The sequence below is a fragment of the Triticum urartu genome, chromosome 6, assembly GCF_003073215.2.
Source record: "Triticum urartu cultivar G1812 chromosome 6, Tu2.1, whole genome shotgun sequence".
Classification (NCBI taxonomy): Eukaryota; Viridiplantae; Streptophyta; class Magnoliopsida; order Poales; family Poaceae; genus Triticum; species Triticum urartu.
Genome location: NC_053027.1, coordinates 102,455,702 through 102,479,508, shown reverse-complemented (window position 1 = coordinate 102,479,508; position 23,807 = coordinate 102,455,702). Strand labels below are relative to the sequence as shown.

The 23,807-nt window shown below is 44.4% G+C and overlaps 2 protein-coding genes across 2 annotated transcripts; both read right to left on the bottom strand.

The window, feature by feature from the left end:
- Positions 1-13,179: 13,179 nt before the first annotated feature.
- On the bottom strand, positions 13,180-17,161 carry LOC125516003 (LRR receptor-like serine/threonine-protein kinase FLS2). The gene has a single exon (XM_048681488.1). The coding sequence runs from the start codon at positions 16,181-16,183 to the stop codon at positions 13,379-13,381; it is 2,805 nt and encodes a 934-aa protein (XP_048537445.1). The 5' UTR covers positions 16,184-17,161; the 3' UTR covers positions 13,180-13,378.
- Positions 17,162-21,939: 4,778 nt separating this feature from the next.
- LOC125516069 (putative cysteine-rich receptor-like protein kinase 20) lies at positions 21,940-23,573 on the bottom strand. The gene is made up of 5 exons (XM_048681555.1): positions 23,376-23,573; positions 23,057-23,258; positions 22,679-22,916; positions 22,426-22,579; positions 21,940-22,287 (listed from the first exon to the last, which is right to left on the bottom strand). The coding sequence occupies exons 1-5, from the start codon at positions 23,490-23,492 to the stop codon at positions 21,940-21,942; spliced, it is 1,059 nt and encodes a 352-aa protein (XP_048537512.1). The 5' UTR covers positions 23,493-23,573.
- Positions 23,574-23,807: the final 234 nt, after the last annotated feature.

The following is a 23,807-nucleotide window of genomic DNA, read 5'->3' as shown; positions in this document are numbered from 1 at the left end:
CGAAAAATCTTCGGTCATCAAAACACATAACTCATAATACAAATCATCGTCGAACGTTAAGCGTGCGGACCCTACGGGTTCGAGAACTATGTAGACATGACCAAGACACATCTCCGGTCAATAACCAATAGCGGAACCTAGATGTTCATATTAGTTCCTACATATTCTACGAAGATCTTAATCAGTCAAACCGCATAACAACATACGTTGTTCCCTTTGTCATCGGTATGTTACTTGCCCGAGATTCGATCGTCGGTATCATCATACCTAGTTCAATCTCGTCACCAGCAAATCTCTTTACCCATTCTGTAATGCATCATCTCGTGACTAACTCATTAGTCAAATTGCTTGCAAGGCTCATAGTGATGTGCATTACCGAGAGGACCCAGAGATACCTCTCCGATACACAGAGTGACAAATCCTAATCTCGATCTATGCCAACTCAACAAACACCATCAGAGACACATGTAGAGCATCTTTATAATCACCCAGTTACGTTGTGATGTTTGATAGCACACATGGTGTTCTTCCGGTATTCAGGAGTTGTATAATCTCATAGTTAGAGGAACATGTGTAAGTCATGAAGAAAGCAATAGCAAAAAAACTAAATGATCAATATGCTAAGCTAACGGATGGGTCTTGTATCATGTTTATCAAATGACAACACATGTCTATGGCTAGGAAACTTAACCATATTTGATTAACGAGCTAGTCTAGTAGAGGCATACTAGGGACACTCTGTTTGTCTATGTATTCACACATGTACTAAGTTTGAGGTTAATACAATTCTAGCATAAATAATAAACATTTATCATGATATAAGGAAATATAAATAACAACTTTATTATTGCCTCTAGGGCATATTTCCTTCAGTCTCCCACTTGCACTAGAGTCAATAATCTAGATTACACTGTAATGATTCTAACACCCATGGAGCCTTGGTGCTGATCATGTTTTGCTCGTGAGAGAGGCTTAGTCAACGGGTCTGCAACATTCAGATCCATATGTATGTTGCAAATCTCTATGTCTCCCTCCTTGACTTGATCGCAGATGGAATTGAAGCATCTCTTGATGTGCTTGGTTCTCTTGTGAAATCTGGATTCCTTTGCCAAGGCAATTGCAACAGTATTGTCACAAAAGATTTTCATTGGACCTGATGCACTAGGTATTACACCTAGATCGGATATGAACTCCTTCATCCATACTTCTTCATTTGTTGCTTCCGAAGTAGCTATGTACTCCGCTTCACACGTAGATCCCGCCACGACGCTCTACTTAGAACTGCACCAACTTACAGCTCCACCATTCAATATAAATATGTATCTGGTTTGTGACTTAGAGTCATCCGGGTCAGTGTCAAAGCTTGCATTGACGTAACCATTTACGACGAGATCTTTTTCACCTCCATAAATGAGAAACATATCCTTAGTCCTTTTCAGGTATTTCAGGATGTTCTTGACTGTTGTTCAGTGATCCACTCCTGGATTACTTTGGTACCTCCCTACTAAACTGATTGCAAGGCACACAACAGGTCTGGCACACAACATTGCATACATGATAGAACCTATGGCTGAGGCATAGGGAATGACTTTCATTTTCTCTCTATCTTCTGCAGTGGTCGGGAATTGAGTTTGACTCAACTTCACACCTTGTAACACAGGTAAGAACCCTTTCTTTGACTGATCCATTTTGAACTTCTTCAAAACTTTATCAAGGTATGTGCTTTGTGAAAGTCCAATTAAGCATCTTGATCTATCTCTATAGATCTTGATGCCCAATATGTAAGCGGCTTCACCGTGGTCTTTCATTCAAAAAATTCTTATTCAAGTATCCTTTTATGCTATCCAGAAATTCTGTATTATTTCCAATCAACAATATGTCATCCACATATAATATCAGGAATGCTACAGAGCTCCCACTCACTTTCTTGTAAATACAGGCTTCTCTAAAAGTTTGTATAAAACCATATGCTTTGATCACACTATCAAAGCGTATATTCCAACTCCGAGAGGCTTGCACTAGTCCATAAATGGATCGCTGGAGCTTGCACACTTTGTTAGCACCTTTTGGATCGACAAAACCTTCTGGTTGCATCATATACAACTCTTCTTTAAGATATCCATTAAGGAATGCAGTTTTGACATCCATTTGCCAAATTTCATAATCATAAATTGTGGCAATTGCTAACATGATTCGAACAGACTTAAGCATCACTATGGGAGAGAAGGTCTCATCGTAGTCAACTCCTTGAACTTGTCGAAAACCTTCCACAACAAGTCGAGCTTTGTAGACAGTAACATTACCATCAGCATCAGTCTTCTTCTTGAAGATCCATTTATTCTGTATGGTTTGCCGATCATCGGGCAAGTCAACCAAAGTCCACACTTTGTTCTCATACATGGATTCCATCTCAGATTTCATGGCCTCAAGCCATTCCGCGGAATCTGGGCCCATCATCGCTTCCTCATAGTTCGTAGGTTCGTCATGGTCAAGTAACATGACCTCTAGAATAGGATTACCATACCACTCTGGTGCGGACCTTACTCTGATTGACCTACGAGGTTCGGTAGTAACTTGATCAGAAGTTTCATGATCATTATCATTAGCTTCCTCACTGATTGGTGTAGGAATCACTGGAACTGATTTCTGTGATGAACTACTTTCCAATAAGGGAGCAGGTACAGTTACCTCATCAAGTTCTACTTTCCTCCCACTCACTTATTTCGAGAGAAACTCCTTCTCTAGAAAGGATCCATTTTTAGCAACGAATATCTTCCCTTCGGATCTGTGATAGAAGGTGTACCCAACTGTCTCCTTTGGGTATCCTATGAAGACACATTTCTCCGATTTGGGTTCGAGCTTATCAGGTTGACTCTTTTTTCACATAAGCATCGCAGTCCCAAACTTTAAGAAACGACAACTTGGGTTCTTGCCAAACCACAGTTCATATGGTGTCATCTCAACGGATTTATATGGTGCCCTATTTAACGTGAATGCAGCCGTCTCTAAAGCATAACCCCAAAACGATAGCGGTAAATCAGTAAGAGACATCATAGATCGCACCATATCTAATAAAGTGCGGTTACGACATTCGGACACACCATTACGCTGTGGTGTTCCAGGTGGTGTGAGTTGCAAAACTATTCCACATTGTTTCAAATGAAGACCAAACTCGTAACTCAAATATTCACCTCCACGATCAGATCGTAGAAACTTTATTTTCTTGTTACGATGATTTACCACTTCACTCTGAAATTCTTTGAACTTTTCAAATGTTTCAAACTTATGTTTCATCAAGTAGATATACCCATATCTGCTCAAATCATCTGTGAAGGTCAAAAAATAATGCTACCCATCGCGAGCCTCAACACTCATTGGACCGCATACATCAGTATGCATTATTTCCAATAAGTCAGTTGCTCGCTCCATTGTTCCGGAGAACGGAGTCTTAGTCATCTTGCCCATGAGGCATGGGTCGCAAGCATCAAGTGATTCTAAAATCCCATCAGCATGGAGTTTCTTCATGCACTTTACACCAATATGACCTAAACGGCAGTGCCACAAATAAGTTGCACTATCATTATTAAACTTATATCTTTTGGCTTCAATATTATGAATATGTTTATCACTACTATCGAGATTCAACAAAAATAGACCACTCATCAAGGGTGCATGACCATAAAAGATATTACTCATATAAATAGAACAACCATTATTCTCTGATTTAAATGAATAACCATCTCACATCAAACAAGATCCAGATATAATGTTCATGCTTAACGCTAGCACCAAATAACAATTATTTAGGTCCAAAACTATCCCGACGGTAGATGTAGATGTAGCGTGCTGACGACGATCTCATCGACTTTGGAACCATTTCCCACGCACATCGTCACCTCGTCCTTAGCCAATCTTCGCTTAATCTGTAGCCCCTGTTTCGAGTTACAAATATGAGCAACAAAACCAGTATCAAATACCCAGGCGCTACTACGAGCATTAGTAAGGTACACATCAATAACATGTATATCAAATATACCTTTCACTTTGCCATCCTTCTTATCCGCCAAATACTTGGGGTAGTTCCGCTTCTAGTGACCAGTCCCTTTGCAGTAGAAGCACTCAGTCTCAGGCTTAGGTCCAGACTTGGGTTTGTTCACTTGAGCAGCAACTTGCTTGCCATTCTTCTTGAAGTTCCCCTTCTTCCCTTTGCCCTTTTTCCTGAAACTAGTGGTCTTGTTAATCATCAACACTTGATGCTCCTTCTTGATTTCTACCTCCACAGCCTTTAGCATTGCGAAGAGCTCGGGAATTGTCTTATCCATCCCTTGCATATTATAGTTCATCACGAAGCTTTTGTATCTTGGTGGCAATGATTGAAGAACTCTGTCAATGACACTACCATCAGGAAGATTAACTCCCAGTTGAGTCAAGTGGTTGTGGTATCCAGACATTCTGAGTATATGTTCACTGACAGAACTATTCTCCTCCATCTTGTAGCTATAGAACTTATTGGAGACTTCATATCTCTCAATTCGTGAATTTGCTTGAAATATTAACTTCAACTCTTGGAACATCTCATATGCTCCATGACGTTTCAAAACGTCTTTGAAGTCCCGATTCTAAGCCGTAAAGCATGGCACACTGAACTATCGAGTAGTCATCAGCTTTGCTCTGCCAGACGTTCATAACATCTGGAGTTGCTCCTGCAGCGGGTTTTGCACCTAGCGATGCTTCCGGGATGTAATTCTTCTGTGCAACAATGAGGATAATCCTCAAGTTACGGACCCAGTCCGTGTAATTGCTACCATCATCTTTCAACTTAGCTTTCTCTAGGAACGCACTAAAATTCAAGGGAACGGTAGCACGGGCCATTGATATACAACAACATAGACATGAAAATACTATCAGGTACTAAGTTCATGATAAATTAAAGTTCAATTAATCATATTACTTAAGAACTCCCACTTAGATAGACATCCCTCTAGTCATCTAAATGATCATATGATCCATATCAACTAAACCATGTCCGATCATCATGTGAGATGGAGTAGTTTTCAATGGTGAACATCACTATGTTGATCATATCTACTATATGATTCACGTTTGACCCTTCGTCTCAGTGTTCCGAGGCCATATCTCCATATGCTAGGCTTGCCAAGTTTAAACCGAGTATTCTGCACGTGCAAAACTAGCTTGCACCTGTTGTATGTGAACGTAGAGCTTATCACACCCGATCATCACGTGGTGTCTCGGCACGACGAACTGTAGCGACGGTGCATACTCAGGGGGAACACTTATACCTTGAAATTTAGTGAGGGATCATCTTATAATGCTACCGTCGTACTAAGCATAAAGGATAAACATCACATGCAAGCAAAATAAGAGATATGATATGGCCATCATCATCTTGTGCCTTTTGATCTCCATCTCCAAAGCAACGTCATGATCACCATCGTCACTGGCTTGACACCTTGATCTCCATCGTAGCATCGTCGTCGTCTCGCCAACTATTGCTTCTACGACTATCGCTACCGCTTAGTGATAAAGTAAAGCAATTACATGGCGATTGCATTTTATACAATAAAGCGACAACCATAAGGCTCCTGCCAGTTGCCGACAACTTTTACAAAACATGATCATCTCATACAACAATTTATATCTCATCACGTCTTGACCATATCACATCACAATATGCCCTGTAAAAACAAGTTAGACGTCCTCTACTTTGTTGTTGCAAGTTTTATGTGGCTGCTACGGGCTTCTAGCAAGAACCGTTCTTACCTACGCATCAAAACCACAACGATTTTTTGTCAAGTGTGATGTTTTAACTTTCAACAAGGACCGGACGTAGTCAAACTCGATTCAACCAAAGTTGGAGAAACAAACACCCTCCAGCCACTTGTGTGCAAAGCACGTCTGTAGAACCAGTCTCATGAACGCGATCATATAATGTCGGTCCGGGCCGCTTCATCCAACAATACCGCCGAATCAACGTAAGACGTTGTTGGTAAGAAGTATGAATATTGTCGCCCACAACTCTTTGTGTTCTACTCGTGCATATAACATCTACGCATAGACCTGGCTCGGATACCACTGTTGGGGAACGCAGTATTTCAAAAAAATTCCTACGATCACGCAAGATATATCTAGGTGATGCATAGCAATGAGAGGGGAGAGTGTGTCCACGTACCCTCATAGACCGAAAGAGGAAGTGTTTAATAACGCGGTTGATGTAGTCGAACGTCTTCGTGATTCAACCGATCCAAGTACCAAACGTACGGCACCTCCGTGTTCAGCACACGTTCAGCTCGATGACGTCCCTCGAGCTCTTGATCCAGTTGAGGACGAGGGAGAGTTTCGTCAGCACGACGGTGTGTTGACGGTGATGATGAAGTTACCGGCGCAGGGCTTCGCCTAAGCATTACAACGGTATGATGGAGGTGTGTAACCGTGGAGGGGGGCACCGCACACGGCTAAGAGAAGACTTGGTGTACCTTTGGGGTGCTCCCCTCCTACGTATATAAAGGGGGAGGAGAGGAGGTCAGCCCAAGGGGGCGCGCCAAGGAGGGGAGTCCTACTTGGACTCCCAGTCCAAGTAGGATTCGCCCCCTCCTTCCTTTCTACGGAGGGGGAAAGGGGGAAGGAGAGGAGGAGAAGAGGGAAAGGGGGGCCGCGCCCTCTCCCCTTCCTATTCGGACTCCACTTGGGGGCGCGCGCCTCCCCGTTGTGGGCTGTACCCCCTTCTCTCCCATGGCCCATAAGGCCCATGATTTCCCCCGAGGAGTTCCGGTAACCTCCCGGTACTCCAAAAAATGCCCGAATCACTCAGAACCATTCCGGTGTCCGAATGCAACCTTCCAATATATGAATCTTTGCCTCCCAACCATTTCGAGACTCCTCGTCAAGTCTGTGATCTCATCCGGGACTCCGAACAATCTTCGGTCATCAAAACACATAACTCATAATACAAATTGTCATCGAATGTTAAGCGTGCAGACCCTACGGGTTCGAGAACTATGTAGACATGACCGAGACACATCTCTGGTCAATAACCAATAGTGGAACCTAGATGCTCATATTGGTTCCGACATATTCTACGAAGATCTTTATCGGTCAAACCGCATAAAAACATACGTTGTTCCCTTTGTCATCGGTATGTTACTTGCCCGAGATTCGGTCGTCGGTATCATCATACCTAGTTCAATATCGTCACCGGTAAATCTCTTTACTCATTCCGTAATGCATCATCCCGTGACTAATTCATTAGTCACATTGCTTGCAAGGCTCATAGTGATGTGCATTACCAAGAGGGCCCAAAGATACCTCTCCGATACACGGAGTGACAAATCCTAATCTCGATCTATGCCAACTCAACAAACACCATCGGAGACACCTGTAGAGCATCTTCATAATCACCCAGTTACGTTGTGACGTTTTATAGCATGCAAGGTGTTCCTCCGGTATTCGGGAGTTGCATAATCTCATAGTCAAAGGAACATGTATAAGTCATGAAGAAGGCAATAGCAATAAAACTAAACGATCAATATGCTAAGCTAACGGATGGGTCTTGTCCATCACATCATTCTCTAATGATGTGATCCCGTTCATCAAATGACAACACATGTCTATGGCTAGGAAACTTAACCATCTTTGATTAACGAGCTAGTCTCTAGTAGAGGCATACTAGGGACACTCTGTTTGTCTATGTATTCACACATGTACTAAGTCTGCAGTTAATACAATTCTAGCATGAATAATAAACATTTATCATGATATAAGGAAATATAAATAGCAACTTTATTATTGCCTCTAGGGCATATTTCCTTCACTGCTCTGCTTCAATCCCTTGATCCAAATTTTCAGTAGCCCCTGCATTTTACTACCACCTAGTAAAATTTCTAGTAGTCGCGACATTTCTTCCAACACCACCTTGGCCCCCCTCCACACACACACACCCCAAAACCTCCGCTCGCAAACACACACACACACACACACCACCCCTCCCTCACTCGAAATCTTAGTTAGGTTACCGTTGCCACCCTGCCTCCATCGTCAACATCTACCGGTTGGCCTGTGTAGGTTACCCACCGATCTCCATACCCTAGCCGCCCTGAGTTTCTTAGATGACCCCTACCAAACGCCTCCTTTCCCACAGATCCCCATCCCCATCCCCATCCCCATCGCCCACTCCAGAGCGTCGCAACCTAAGCCTGACTACGTTTCCCGTGGAGCTTGAGGAGCGAATGGCCCAAAAGAGGTTTATCGCAGCCTCTTCACCCGACGTCGGCGAGGTGGTTGCCGAGGAAGATGACGATGATTACTGGCCGCAGGCTCTCAATCAGCGGGCTAGAGTATGCTGGATTGTTGCGGTCGCCGGCTACAACATTGAGGTCGTTGACAGTAACGGCCTGACGCGGGCTATGTCATAGCTTAAGTGGCCCACCCCAACCCCTTGGGTACAACTGCCGTCAATCTCATTGATGGCCCCACCGCTGATCTCCTTTGGCTCGTTGTCAAGAATTTGCCATCGTACATCGCCATTGAGCCCCTTTTGTCATTTCTGAAGGAGACGTTCGGCTACGCTGGCTTGGGATCCTCAGCTGCCAAGTCAGACCTCATCGACGGCGACCACGAGGAGGGCACCCTCTTCGGCTCTTCCAAGGGGAAAGAGTCCATCTGCGACATCAGGGAGGGCACCCTATAGCCGTCCTCTTCCAAGGGAAAGGAACCCATCTGCGACAACATGGAGCGCACCCAGAGTCCATGTTCTTCCCATGGGAACGAGCCCATCTGTGACAAGTGAGAAACCCCATGATTTGTTTTGCCGTGCCTCTTCACAAGGGGAACCCATGATTTGTTTTGTCGAGCCCCTTTTGTAATGAGAATATATCCAGTTTTAATTGTTATATTTGGTTGTTTGTAGTATGCCTTGTTTATTTCAGTTATTCACAATGTGATGCTCTATATGTGCAACTATTTATTGGGCGTGTGGAGGTTAGATCCTTCTGATATACGCTACTCTTCATCGGCGGCGGTTGCTATTCTGGTGCGTTGGTCCAATTGGACCTTAGCACGATGACTTTCCAACTGTCTACTACAACATGTTTTGTCCGGCTCCAGCGAGGGAGGGGCGATGGCAGTGGCGCGCCTTCGGCTTGCTTCAGTGCTTGTAGTTGTCGCTAGGTGGCTTACGGATCTGGATGTAATTTTTATTATTTCTAGTGTTCGTTACTACCATAATTGAAGATAAATAGATCGGAGTTCCCCCCAAAAATTAGAAACACATTTTACATTCATAAACTTAGTACTTCCATTATTATCTGGTATATAAGATTCAAGACATACAAAATTTCCTTACTAATAAGAAGACTAAATAAGTCTAAAATGCAAACTCTTCGAAGAGAATAAGCCGGCAGAAGCACAGACAAGGACAATAAGATTGAACACAAACCAAGCATATGCAACAGTTGCACCGATATAAATCTTCAATGCAGATCAAACATACAAGAACAACTGCTGTGCAAATGGTATGGATACCTCTAATGCTATTGTTAGCATCGTTATCTCTCGGTCACTTAGAAAAGAATCAGTTTGGTCCCTTTTCCACTATAGCATTATATTGCTGCTCCAACACAAAAATTCTTGGAAAAGAAGAAGCTATGAAGAACCGACGAGACTTGTCTGCTCTCTCTCTATGCTCCCATTCGTGCTCCCGCGTACGTGGCTTGATTTGATTGAAACAAAATAAGGCTCGGGTCCACCCTGTTAAAATTAGGGGGAAGATAATTAGATTAGGAAGAAAAAAGGAAAAAAATAGCCGTAGGATAAAGTGGGAGCACGGATGGGAACATGGGAAGTGAACAGGCAAACCGTAAGAAAAACAGGGTGAATGGTTTTTCAACGACACTTCCATTTCAGTACAAAACTTGTTGCGCGGACTGTTTATCGAAATATCTGTACCCTCAAAACCGGTCCAACAGAAACATGTATATGTTGCTTACCATTTACGAACAGATTTTAGATATACTCGTAGGGCTATATGAGAGGAAATCGATGATATACACGAACGAGTTTCCAAATCTTGGCGCAGATCAGTGGTTGACAATCTGCGTACCTTCGCCCCCTGCAGGCCACAAATTCTCTTCATCGCTATCGCCTCCTTTGGTGTGTTCATACTGCCCCTCGTACTGGAGTAAGGCTCTCTTTGAACAAAGAGATTCTTGTGACAGATCGCATAGTTTCATTACTCTGAGTTCCTCCGAGTTGAAGGATATTTTCTAGAGTTTGAGACATGGGATCAAAGGCCAAAACCTTGCCCTTGGACGTGGCAAAGATCACCTTGTTTCCTTGTTTGCCAACAACTCTGACATAGCGTGGCTGTAGCAAATCTTGTTTCAGCAGATCTCTTCTTTCAGCAGCGTGCTGTAGCAAATCGATGCGAAGCTCCAGCAACCAGTCACCGTCTGCGCTGACGTTCCAGATCTCCAGCAAACTAGAATCACGTCGAAGGTCCCGTACCATACACAGCCTGCCATCAAGCTCCGTCAAGTGCGCTCCTTCCCAGTCCAAGGGTGGTGGTGACCGGACCCAGCTAAACGTCTCGTCTGCGACAGAGAAAGACAGCACCGCAGCTGCCGGCCTTGTGGCCAAATCATACTTTGGGTGGATGAGCCAGTGCAGAAACCCGTCCGCGAACACCGGCATCAGCTTGTGCCATATGCCCCCGAACAGCGCGGCGGCAGTGAACTTGCATGGCACGCCTTCAACAGAGATGGGCCTCCAGCAATCTCCCCCAAGGGTGCACACCTCGCACTTGACCCTCGTATATCTTTCCTCGGGCTGGTCGCCGGGAAACAGCCGCACAACCTTGCACTCCTTGGTCCTGGCGTCGAACCCTAGGCAGGCGGTTGTTGGCTTAACGAGCATGTCTTCGCAAGGCGGCAGCTTGGTGACTGCTCGCGTGGCGGCGTTGAGGACGTGGAAACCTCTTGACAGGGGGTGCTGCAGGAGGGTGAGGCCGCGGCACGGCATGGACGTGATGCTCGCGTCGTCGCCGCGCATGCCGTTGAAGGTGAGCAGCGGCATGCCGCCGCCGCCGTCGCTGGAGCGCACCTCGGTGGAGTCGGATCTCGCAGTCGGTGAGAGGAACAGCAGCTCAGCTGTCTCGGGTGCCGACCCGGCGGCCTCCTTGGCCGCGCAGAACTTCTCGGAGCATACCAGCGCCGCCCAGCGGCGGCAGACGGCGCGGAATCTGAGGATGACTTTCACGGGCAGACGGACGAGCACCTCTGTCATCAGCTCCTCCGGCAGCATCGCCCAGGCGGTCGCCATCCTCTTGTTGTTCGCCGTCACCTTCACTGCGAATCGTAACCAAACGGACAAGACGAACCCGTCGGAATATTTGGGTGTCAATTGCAAAGACCCCCACGGGCTATATAGAATATAGTACAACGTGGAGAGATGCTTGGAGTTGGCTTAAACCAATTCTCTATCTATATCTCTTTTTATTCTCCAATCTCCATGTTCAAAACTCCTCAACTCTGCGAGCAGCCAGCTTCTCGATCGTACAAACACCACTTCTTGACTATATAGTACAATACGTAGCCTGTGTGTTAGTAATCTCTTGTCCGTGTCCGATATGTATTAGTGTTAGAGTCTTACACGAGCTAGCTTTGAAAGCAATCCGTGCTAGTTGTGTAGTACTTCCTCCGTAAACTAATATAAAAGCGTTTAGAATACTACGGAGGAAGTACGTTAGAAACCGTGGTGTGTTAGTTTGGCTGGTTCAGTCTGCTAATTACGCTAGGTTGATTAGCAGTACAACTCTAGGTGCCTTAGTAGTGCAAGTTGTAGTCACGGGTTCCAGAGCACTAGTCCGTGTAGGGAAAACTGCTCTTACATTGTTTTTTTAGGGAAAACTGCTCTTACACTCTGAACAACAGGAAAGATCAAGCACAAGAGGCTTTACAAATGTTCTGAGATTTGCAACGAGCAATGCTACATTCATGGGGCTTTACGGGCGTTTCACGGGGCTACGCTGACGTGGGTTGCGCTAATTGGGCATTAGGTGACGCGGGCCCACCCTGAAAATCAGGGGGGTGAGATTAGTGAGGGGGGGAAGGAAAGTACGTTAATTAAGTAAAAGTAGTTCGTGAGTGTAGCATTTTTGATTTGCAACAGACGCATACAAAAACATGAGTGAAACATGCACCATTACCACTGACCAAAGTTGTACTATAAACTTATTTAGAGAAAAAAAAGGATAGGCATAACAGAAGTCCCGTGCCGATTGCATGGCATACTTGTCTAGAAACTTGGAAAAAAAATCAACTGGGACATTGATAATACTTGAGCGTACAGGCAACAGAAACAGACAGCGCTTACCATCTTATTCAATATTCATTTGGTGTGGTTCAGTATCCAGATGTTCCCTTTTTCTGCTGTCAGGCACGATTCGTCTTCTGCATAACATTCCGTTGCATGTCATCGAAGCAAGTGAAGAATGTAAACCTCCATATGTTCCAGAAAAACAATGTCCCAAACCAATCCAGAAACCAAAGACAGTTCCAGCAATCACTGAGTAATACACCCACAGGGTTTCAAGTTGATGGTGGTTCAGAGACCTCATGTAATTTTTACTATGTTTGTGGTGTTTCATATTTCTATTTTCTATTTATAATAAATCTGGATCTTAAAAAAAAGTCCTTTCAATGTGATTTAAGTGCACCCATATTTTTTACGTGGTTTTTCTAAGCCCTGAATCTTTCAGTTTGAGGAAACCAATTTTCCACTAAAGCTTTGGATTTTATATGCACACCGTAGGAAAATGTAGCATTCAGATGGAAGAAGGTAGCATGTTAAGGTATGACAAACGGAAGACCGAAATAAAGTCGTCAGGTTTCGTGGACGACTGAGACATATGGAAGGTGGCATGTTGAGGTAGTAAGAAATAGATCTCGCTCGTGCCTCCCCTTGAAGATCATGGAGTGAAATTCCAGTGCCTGCTGAAGGTTCACTATCTGAAGGGACAGGCTCTAAGGCCGTTCCAGTATATACCGACTGAAACTGCTCTTCAAATCTGATCAACAGGGAAATTCTAGCACAAGAGGCTTTACAAATATTATTTGATTTACAACAGACACTTAAAAACATGAGTGAGACATGCATCATTACCACTGACCAAAGCTGTACTGCAAACTTATTCAGGAAAAGAAAGATCGGCATAACAGAAATCCCATGCCGATTACAACACTTGTCTAGAACCTTCAAACAAAATATGTCCACTAAACACATTCATAGTTCTTGAGCGTACCAGCAATACAAACATAGAAAACTATCACGACGCTTACATCTTGTTTCATATTCATTCAGTTTGGTATCATTCAACACTCGGGCAGCTTTCTGTACTCCAGATATGCGTCATCTTCTTCATAACCTTCTGTTGCATGGCATCTATGCAACTCAAGAAAGCACATCTCCAGACCTTGCAGAAAAACAATGTAGCAAACCATAACCAGAAACCAAAAACTGTTCCAGCAATCACTGAGTAGTACATCCAAATGGCTTCAAGATCTTGACGTGAAGTGATTGTCAGACTTGAACTATTTATACACGAAATGTTCAACAGAGAGCCACAAAGTCCTAGGTTATTGCTATAAATTGATGGGTCGTCCAATGTTTGGAGTTGATTGCCTGTAGGTATCTCTCCTGATAAAAGGTTGTTCGAGAGATTAAGAGAGCAGAGGAATACCAGGTTTGATATGCTAGGAGGAATAGGACCGGATAGCTTGTTCCACGAGAGGTCAAGGGATTCTAACCACTTCAGATTGCCAATGTCTTTGGGGATACCACCAGAAAGATAGTTTCTTGACATATTTAGTAACTGTATGCCTCTAAGACTTGTCAACTCTGAAGGGATTTCACCAGAGAGAGAATTGCCAGAGAGATCAATACCAGTCACAAATGCATCTCTTCCCTGAAAGGTGTACTCACGTCCCTTCCAAGTTATGTCCATGCGACCATTTTCAAAATCTTCATGGTTGGTAGTAGTATATAATATGCTACTTATTATAACCGGCTGCTTTATGGATGTCTGTCTCATCAAGGAAAAGTTGACAAAGCTTTCTGGTATGGTACCTACGAAATTATTTCCAGCTAGATCAAGCAGTTGGAGATTAGACAGTTCTGATAGCTGCCGGGGAATACTTCCATGGAACATGTTTGATCGCAGTCCAAGGATCCTCAACAAAGGATTGCTTTCCCCTATCCACGGAGGAACTGCGCCAGACATCTTATTATTCCCGAGATCCAAAATGACAAGGTTTTTGAAGTTCTTCAACACTGCTGGAAAGCAACCCGTGAAGTTGTTGTTCGACAGGTGCAGCGACCTTAGCGAAGAACTACAGTGAGCCAAGGTTGGAACTTCCCCACCAAAAGCATTGCTCGACAAATCCAAGGATTCCAGTCCTACCAAGTTCCACAAGCAACCAGGGAGATCTCCAAATATTTGATTCTTTGATAGATCCAGGACTTGCAGCATTATTAGGTTACAATAGGCAGACAATGATTCTCCAAAGACGCTGTTGTTGTTGTCGGACACATTAATAATCGTCGACTGCCTGCTGTGGACATTAGGAGTGATACCAGTGAACTTGTTTCCAGACAAGGAGAGAACAAAAAGATTCACCAGATAGGAGATGGTCGCAGGAAGCTCACCCTCGAGACGGTTGTCACTGATGTCAAGTAAGCGCAACTTTGTTAAATTGCCGATGGTAGGTGGTATTGTTCCAGTAAGGTGATTCTTGGCCAAATCCAGCGATTCCAAGTTTACCATGTTTCCCATCTCCACCGGGATCGAGCCAGTAAAGTTGTTTCCAGAGAGGCTGAGAAGAAATAACGCCTCGGAGTTGCTGACCTGCGATGGGATGCTTCCAGCTAACAAGTTGTTTGTAACATTGAAGTACATAAGGTTTGTCAAGTTCGTAAACATCTCTGAGGGGATGGTACCGTTGATATTGTTGTCCCCTACACTGAAATAGACCATTGTTTGCACCCTGAGCTGCGATGGGATGCTTCCAACTAATAAGTTGTTTGCAACATCGAATGTCCGAAGGTTTGTCCAGTTTGTAAACATCTCTGAGGGGATGGCACCATTGATATTGTTGTCCCGTACACTGAAATGGATCATAGTTTGCACCCGTGCAAATGATGGTGGCAAGCTTCCAAATAAATGATTCCCTTTCAGTAACATGTACTCGAGACTAGTAAGGTTCCCCAGCTCAGGTGGAAGAGTAGAAACCAAATCAGCATCATTTATGTGGAGATACTGGAGGGAATGCAGCTGCCCGAGTGAGGCAGGGATTGACCCACCAAGTGGGTTGTTGTACAGCGAAAGTATTCTCAATCCTGTTATCATCCCAAGCTCCTTAGGGATTCCTCCTGTGAGATTATTTGAGTTGAGATATAGCCACTTTAGCTTTTGGAAACTTGAGAATGAGCGAGGTATCGAGCCAAAGAATCCATTAGCGGATAGATTCAGGCACCTCAACCTTGGGACCATCTCTGGCAGTGAATCTGGTAACGGCCCTGAGAAGGTGTTACCAGATAAATCGAGGGATCTCATCCCCACATTCGTGGAGTTGATAATGAATTGTGGGAAGGCACCACTGAGATTATTATTAGCTAGAGATAACAACTTCAAACTGGACATAGGTAAGAAGTTGGCATATTCTGGGTTGCTCAAGTGGTTATTTCCCAAATCTAACTTAACAATCTTTGGGAGGTGACTGAGTTGGTAGGGGATGGCACCAACAAGATTGTTATAGCTCAAGTCGAGAACGGCAAGTGTGAGAAACAGGGAGATGTTTGCTGGAATCATACCAACAAGGTTGTTGCTGTTGAGGTTGAGCACTGTGAGGTTTTGGAACGCTGCAGAGTAGAAGGCATGAAGCGTACCATGGAGCCCCTTGTTGGGAAGATGGAGCTCGGTAACATGTCCGGCAGCATCACAAGTGACGCAGAACCAAGAGCAGGTAGATGTTGCAATCGACCATGAGGATAGTGACTTGGTGCTGCCAATCAAAGTGGATTTCCATCGGAGAAGGGCTTCTGCTTCCGGGTTGATCGCCTTGGATGTGCATATCAGCAGGAAAACTAAGACGCATAAGAGTTTCTGCAGCACCATTGCGTACAGTTGGAGTGCTGGCAAAAAGCTGCAGGTTGATGTCGTTTATTGCCCTCAGACTCGGGGTCACCGTGTGAGAAAAATATGCGTACAAAGACTTCAAACTCGGGGTCACCGTGTGAGAAAAATATCAAATCCACCAGTGCTTTGAGGCCACACCCTTGGTATCCCAATCCCCAGACTCACAGTGAAGTGATTACTATTCTCTGGTAAGGTCATGGCCGGAGATATATGCGCTTGTGGTTGCCGTGAACACAGGGCCAAACCAACTGTCAAATCACCCAGTCATTCTCTAGGATTGAACCTCCAGAAACTGAATCCAAATCACACTTTTTTGAAGGTACCACGGTGCGATGAAAACAGAGGCAGAAATTCCGAATGATCAACTGCTGAATCAACAAATGTATGAAGCAATCTGAGGAGGTAACTAGGCACAAGTGCCCAGGAGTTCGTAAGGTGAGCAAAGATCGAAAAAATATATAAAAAGCGAGGACTCGTGATGATGTTGTGCTAAGAATTCAGAGAACAGGAACCGAACTCAGCTCTGTAGGAAATCGATCTCTCAGATCATAACAATAATAAGCCAGTTCTATAGAACCTAGACAGGACTGGATAACTAAATAATTCTAGCTTATTGATGAAAGAAAACAAAGAGGAGGCTCAGGAACTACATATTTATATCCATTGCAGAACACTACCATGTGGGAAACAGAGTGCCACACTGCAAGGTACGCGCCATCTTCAGCATAAGATTCTGCTGCATGGCAACGATGCAACAAAGGAAAACAAGCGACCATGTGTTGCTGAAAAACAACGCTCCAAAGCACAACCACAAACCTGGTTAGGCTCCATAGCCGAACAGCATCAAACTCAGTGATCTAGCAGAGGCAGAGAAGGAACTCTGCATATGTCTATAACAAGAGCCTCTTTTTCAGATATCAGTCCATCTGAAAGAATATAAGACTGTAAATTGAGGCCTTCAGCTGATGAATAAAATTCAGAAGAACCTGACACTGAAAAAATCTTCAACCTGAAAATGTCAGCTTTCACCTTGACACTAAAATAGGGCAATACTGAACACCAAATGCAGAATTTTGAGCTCTGTTCATTAAAAAAAAAGAGCTTTCAGCTCATAGGATTCGAATTCAAAGTCAGAATGTTTTGAACTTTGTAAATTGAGATTATAAACTTTCAACACAAATATACTGCGACAACCTGCACGGCTCAATACTTCAGATAGAAAAAAAATACTCAACAGCATATGAAACCTTAATCCGGCGCAAGAGGTCAGTGGTGATTTTGGGCTTTTAGAGTTAATCAGTAAAACACGACTTTGCGTGTCCATGTCCGATTCCGTACATGTGTATGTGTTCGTGTTGGTTTTAAAGAAATCACCAAGTAGTAGCAGTGGTAGTATATGTACCCTTGCACCCTTGTAAAGAGCCTTTGGCAATACGCCAGTTTGGAAGGGACCAAGACATCCAGCGTCGCTTCATCATCATCGCCGTCTTGCGGGCTGGGCAATAGGGACAGGAGCAAGCTAAGCCAAGGGAGAGGGAGAAGCCACCGCCACATATGTCTCGATCCCACCCCTTCGTCCTATCAAATATCCAAATTTCTCAAGTAGATGCGGCTTCCTTCACACTTTTTTTATTCTATTGGCTCGATTCATTTGATGATACTAGCATGCGTTTTGTGTGACGGATTTAGGAGTCTGAGGTAAGAGAGGCCCTAATTGTATCCCCATTTCCCGTAAAAATAAATAAATAATTGTATCTCCATTAAGTTATGAAGAGGCCTCAAAGACATAGCGATAGTATGGCTACTAAACTTTTCAACCACATTTCTTTCTGGCTGAGTATATTAATACCAATCTTCAAGAACAAGGGGATGTTCAAAGTTATACTAATTACCATGGAATTAAGCTGATGAGCCATACAATGAAGTTATGAGAGAGAGTCATTGAGCACAGCTTAAGAAGAATGACAAGCATGACAAAAAATCAGTTTGATATCATGACTGAGGGGTCGACCATGGAAGCCATTTCCTTGATACGACAACTTATGAAGAGATACAACGAGTAAAAGAAGGTCCTTGATATGGTGTTCATTGACTTGAAGAAGACCTATGATAAGATACCGCAGAATGTCATGTGGTGAGCCTTGGAAAACCTCCAAAAGTCCGCAATGAGTGAATAAACAGTATAGCCCACAAGCATGGAACTGTGCGATGGTGGAAACATCTTACCTCGTTAGAGGCGACGGGTTCATGTTAAATAAGCAGGGGCGCACCTCCCTGATATAGCACATACATGAGTTGTTACAGAGATTTAGACTTGGAGAACAAGAGATCGTGAGAGTTGGAGAGAAATGACTGGTGATGGCCAAATGGGGCCAAAGATATGGTGTCGCTAGCCAAGTTTTGACCGTTCAAATTGATCATACTATCTTTTTAACTAGTAGTAGTTCATTTAACTACTGATGACAAGTGCTATTTAGGGAAGGAAACATCAATATTAACCCTGAAGTTCAGAGCTGCTACAAGTTCAGGACTGTTTTGTGCCTACATCATCTTGATGTACCAAGCTATGCTAAGAGGAGGTCTAGCTCTTACAAATAAGCCCCTTTATTAGCACACAAGATACAAACAAACTACTGGCGTTCACAGAGGAAAAAGAATCTGTCACCCCAGGAGCTACAAAACTTGTACAGAGCAGAGCTAATCTTTCCATTTCCAAGCGTGTTAAAGTGCGCCCTCGTGATTTCTCTTCAGGAAAAAAAGCCGAGAAGTTGCGGATGACGCTGAAGGTACAGAGGAGGAAGAACTGCAATACCTGTGGATGTTGCCGACGTTTCTCATTGTAGCTGAGTTGATTTCCAATGAAGCTGTGTAGTTTAAATGCAGTAAACACCATTGCCGTCAAGTACTATTGATTTTCTCTGCAGTGTGACATGAAACTAGTCTGGCATATATACCAATTGTATTGAATGAATTGCAGCAGTTGCAAAATTCAGACAGCATATATGTTCTTCTCCAGGAAATAGCAGTCATCTGGAATAGTAGTTAAGCACAGAAGTGATCTTCCTGATGTGCTTGCATCCATCAGATCCAATGCTTGCATACAACAGACTGGAAAATACAACAGACCGAAAACATAGAAAGAGATCTGGTGCTACTTGCATACATCAGAACAATCCAAGTCACAGACCGAAAACATAGAAAGAGATCTGGTTCTTTTTCACATTCTTGACTAGTTATTCTTTTCCGAACATCCATTGGATCTGTGCCTCAGTACACACTTTTCCGACTAGAGCAGCAGAATGCTTTAAGAAGCCACAGAAGCATACAAGAATAAATAGATACGAAAAGATTACTCAAATGCTCTGCAAAATTCAGACCAACAATTTTCTCATTCATATCCAAAATTAATACAGTATGACTTGATAGTCGGTACATCAAGGACTTGCTTAGCTCAAAGCTTCACTCACACATACACACAAGAGTTCACCAACCAATGCTACTCGTCAGAAACTGCAACTTTAACTCACCACGACGCCAATGCCTAAGAATCCAAGTCAGCCAAGATTAATTTTACAGGAGGGTCAGCATAGTCTCCAGACGCTAGGCAGCTCACATGATTACTGTGTGTATCGACAAGTTCAATTCTACTCCTTTTTTCCTGCTACAAGCCGGGTAGCAAACGGGCGTTTTGGATTTTGCGGCGAGTGCGTTTTACGCTCTGTCTCGTGCCGGAATTGCAGTACATGAGTTTCCTTTTTAGGCTCATCTGCTTTACTTTGATTTATTGAAAATGCCCTTTATTTACTTAAACCCTTACTTAGGACCAGGTGTGGATGTAGTGTAACTATGCGTACACATCTTAACAAGGTTTTTGCTGCCTAGCTAGATTGAGACTCTGCTGACACTCTTGTAAAATTACTAATGGCTGAAAGGGATTGAAGGAACACTAGAAATCTTGGTGATTAAGTGCAGAACCCAGAGATGCAAAGATTAAATGAAACTCATGTGTGAATGCTTTAGGAAGGACTAGCTTAACTCGAAGGTTTACCCACACGGACTCAAGAAAGGAATTGGTTCCTCTGCTTCCTCTGCTTTGCTTCCTCTGATGCAAGACTACCACCAGCAAGCCTGCACTGCTGATGATTTCGTCCTCTGCTTCCATCACCCGAGCGCTCATCCGTGGATTTGCATCGCTTGAGCAAAGTCCTGTCGACGAGCCATCTCGAGGAGGTGAGCTTGATAACGCCATGCGTGCTGTCTTGCTTTGAGCAGCTCCTCAGGGGACTTGGTCACGTCGGGAGTGATGGATCCGGGGGTCGTTGAACTGCACCGTGTCCGCCATCTGCTCCATCTTTCGCCGGGCCTCTGCTCTGCTGCGCTCGATCTCCTGCCGACGGTTAGCCTCTTCTTTGGAGGCAGAGCGAGCCTTGTCGAGGCGAGCCATGGTGAGGCGAGCTTTCTCGATCAGTTCGCGCATGCTCATCTGCGGCTTCGATTGCGTCGCGCTCGCCGGAGATTCGGCGACCTGGTTCTTGATCCCGGAGGAGTGGAGGCAGGTCGGACTCTTGGGATCCTTGCCGCTGCTGGGACACGAAAGCTTGCTGCTACCCTTGATGTTGGCGGGGACCGCGGCATGGAGCTCGCCCCCGGAGCAGGCACCGCGCACGCGCTTCGCCGGCGGCGGTTGGACGTCGCGCACGGATCCGGTGCGCTTTGGCTTCTTGGCAGCCGCGGGGTTCGCCATCAGGGCGGGGTTTACGCGCACGTGGGAGGAGCAGGAGTGCAGGTCGTCGGCGGCGATCCGGCGCGGGAGCCGAGACGGCGGGAGCACCGTGGTGCCACCCATGGTCGCGGCCGTGGAATCGCGAGAGCAACGATCCGGCGCTGGGAGAGAGAGGAAGATGGATCGAGGGAGGCTGATCGGGGATTGGGGAAACGCGGCGAGCAAGAAAACAGGGACGCGGGAGACAGAGAAGTAGCGGCAAGCAATTTGAATCCGAGTCGGCCCAGGCATGGCTAAAACGCGCACTTTGGTTTTTGAATCCGAGTCGAAGTCGGCCCAGGCATGCATAGCTAAAACTGGCGGCAAGAGACTCGGATTCAAATTGCTTTCTATCTTTCCAACTAGCGCAGGCATGCATGTCTGAATCCGAGTCCAGGCATAACTAATTCCTCAGAAATCTAAAATCAGTTCTCCTGCCAGAAATCTAAAATGCAGAACTTTCCACTTCTCTCACCCTTGCGTCTGTTTCTAACTGAAACCCTGTCCACTGCAGAGTTAAACATCTTAACCAGCATGGTGCATCAAGGTCTTATTTCAATCCAGAGCAGCACTTAACCAGCATGTGTTTGTATGTGTGTCCAGCTGCAGGTCGTAACTCGGAGTTCTGTGATTGCCGGCTAAGTGTCAGTTTTGGTTTGCCATGTATGATCTCAGAAACCTGATGATCCAGGTTGCAAAGATTCCGAGATCCCTATCTCTGGATGCCGCAGAAAATAGGAACAACAAAACATGAAACATCCCCGCAAAAAAAAAAACATGAAACATCGCACGTTGAATCACAATGTAGCTGATGGAAAATCAGTCCGGTAGCTGGTACCACACACACATGTTTATTTTCACTATACAAAACTGGTCTTGATATCTCGAATATGTACACTACCTGAGCCGTAAAAAGCCCATAATCCTCGCTCACATTTTTTATTATATATGCTACTGAATGTTCTCCATCATATCAAACCTCCGGGTCTAGAATGATTCGAACCGTGGTCGACACTGGAGCTGAACTCGTTATCATTATGTCTATTGTCCTGCTTGATCGGCCCACGTATGTCGATGTCGTGTCTATGTCGGCACACCCATGGATTAGCGCGGCGGGCTGCTTAGGCTCCATCGGTGAGCTTATGTTTTCAGAGTTCAGCATTGCAGCAACATCTGTCATGGTGGGCCGATCTGCTGGATCTTCCTGAGAGCAAAGTAGTGCCACCTGAGCGCATCTCGTTATCTCAGCGGCTTCATATCTTTCCCCTAACAACGGATCCACAAGCTCATGCAACCTTTGGTCCTTCCACGTGCGCCAGGCCTGAAACAGTTTTTCAAAGGGATTGACATGAGAAAACTGCAGCGCAAAAGAAGGAAAATAATCTGGCAACAAAAGTAAACATTTCGTGAACGTGAACTATAAGAAATCTTGCTTGAAATAGATGTACATTTCACTCACATCTCGTACAAGATCACCAACAGTATCCCCTCGCTTGTCAAGTATGGTATTCTTTCGGCCACTAATAATCACCAGAACCAAAACGCCAAAGCTGAAAACATATGTCTTCAGCGAGTAAACTCCTCGAGATGCATACTCTGGAGCCTTGTAACCACTGAAAAGCGAAACAAAAGATATCAAAACTGTAAGATTAGAACATCTGAAGGCAAAATGGTGGGAACCTATGATGATTGATATATTAGGTAGCTGATACCTGGTTCCCACGACCCTACTCGTGCGCTCTTCTGCTACATCTGAACTCAGTGCTCTAGCTGATCCAAAATCAGCAATCTTTGGGATCATGTTACAATCCAAGAGGACATTATGTGGTTTCAAGTCTCTGTGGACAAGCCAGAACATGGAGTGCTTATGCAGGTAAACAATTCCCTCTGTTAACCCTGTAATTATCTTGAATCGCCTAGACCAGTGTAGCAACGGCCCTTTTCTTCTGTCTGCAAAATGTTCGAAGAATGGTGTGGAATTAGGGTTGTTGTAGCCTTGATTTAATTGTAGACGGTTTGCATTCATGCACATACATACTTGGAATTAAATGAGGCGCGCTTGGAAATAACTTACAGTAGGGAAAACTTACCGCATAGGTAACGATCTAAGGAACCATTTTGCATGAACTCATATACTAGAATCCTTTCTTTCCCATGGATGCACCACCCCAATAACCGAATCACATTGGCATGCTGAAGCTTTGCAAGCTGCAATTCACTGTTGACTTCAACCATTGCTGCGTGCTCATCGGCTCTTTTGATGGCAACATTAAGTCCACCAGGCAACTGGCCCTGCAATTTTTACTAAGGGAGTTAAAATTAAGTTTCTTTAAGCGGACATCCACGCTTTATTAGGAAGACAAGGGGGATATGCATTCACTTTGTTAACTTGTTTCTATGTTGGCTTACCTTGTACACCCTCCCAAATCCTCCCCATCCAATTATCATCTTCTCTGAGAAATTCTCTGTAGCATCCAAGATCTGACAGAAATCAAACCTTGTGAATCCCGCGCAAGCCTCTTCCATACGGGTACAAAGCTCCACAAGTTCTTCAATGTCAACGATATTCTGTTCTCGCAGGTCCACTTTTCCTGACTCACAGATAATCTATAATTGTCACCAATGGAGATTTAACAAACGTGGACACTACTGAAAGATAAAAAATATTGAGAAAATGATCCAGTTTTTTTTTTGTTTCATGTGGTTACTAATGGGGTAAGTATGTGCTAAAGGAATTTCTCAAGTACAGAACTCTATGTTCGGTCTTATATTTGTTTACGGAGGTAGTTTCATACATGTATGATTGCTTCCAGTAGCAAGTGCTCTTTCATGACGTGCTAA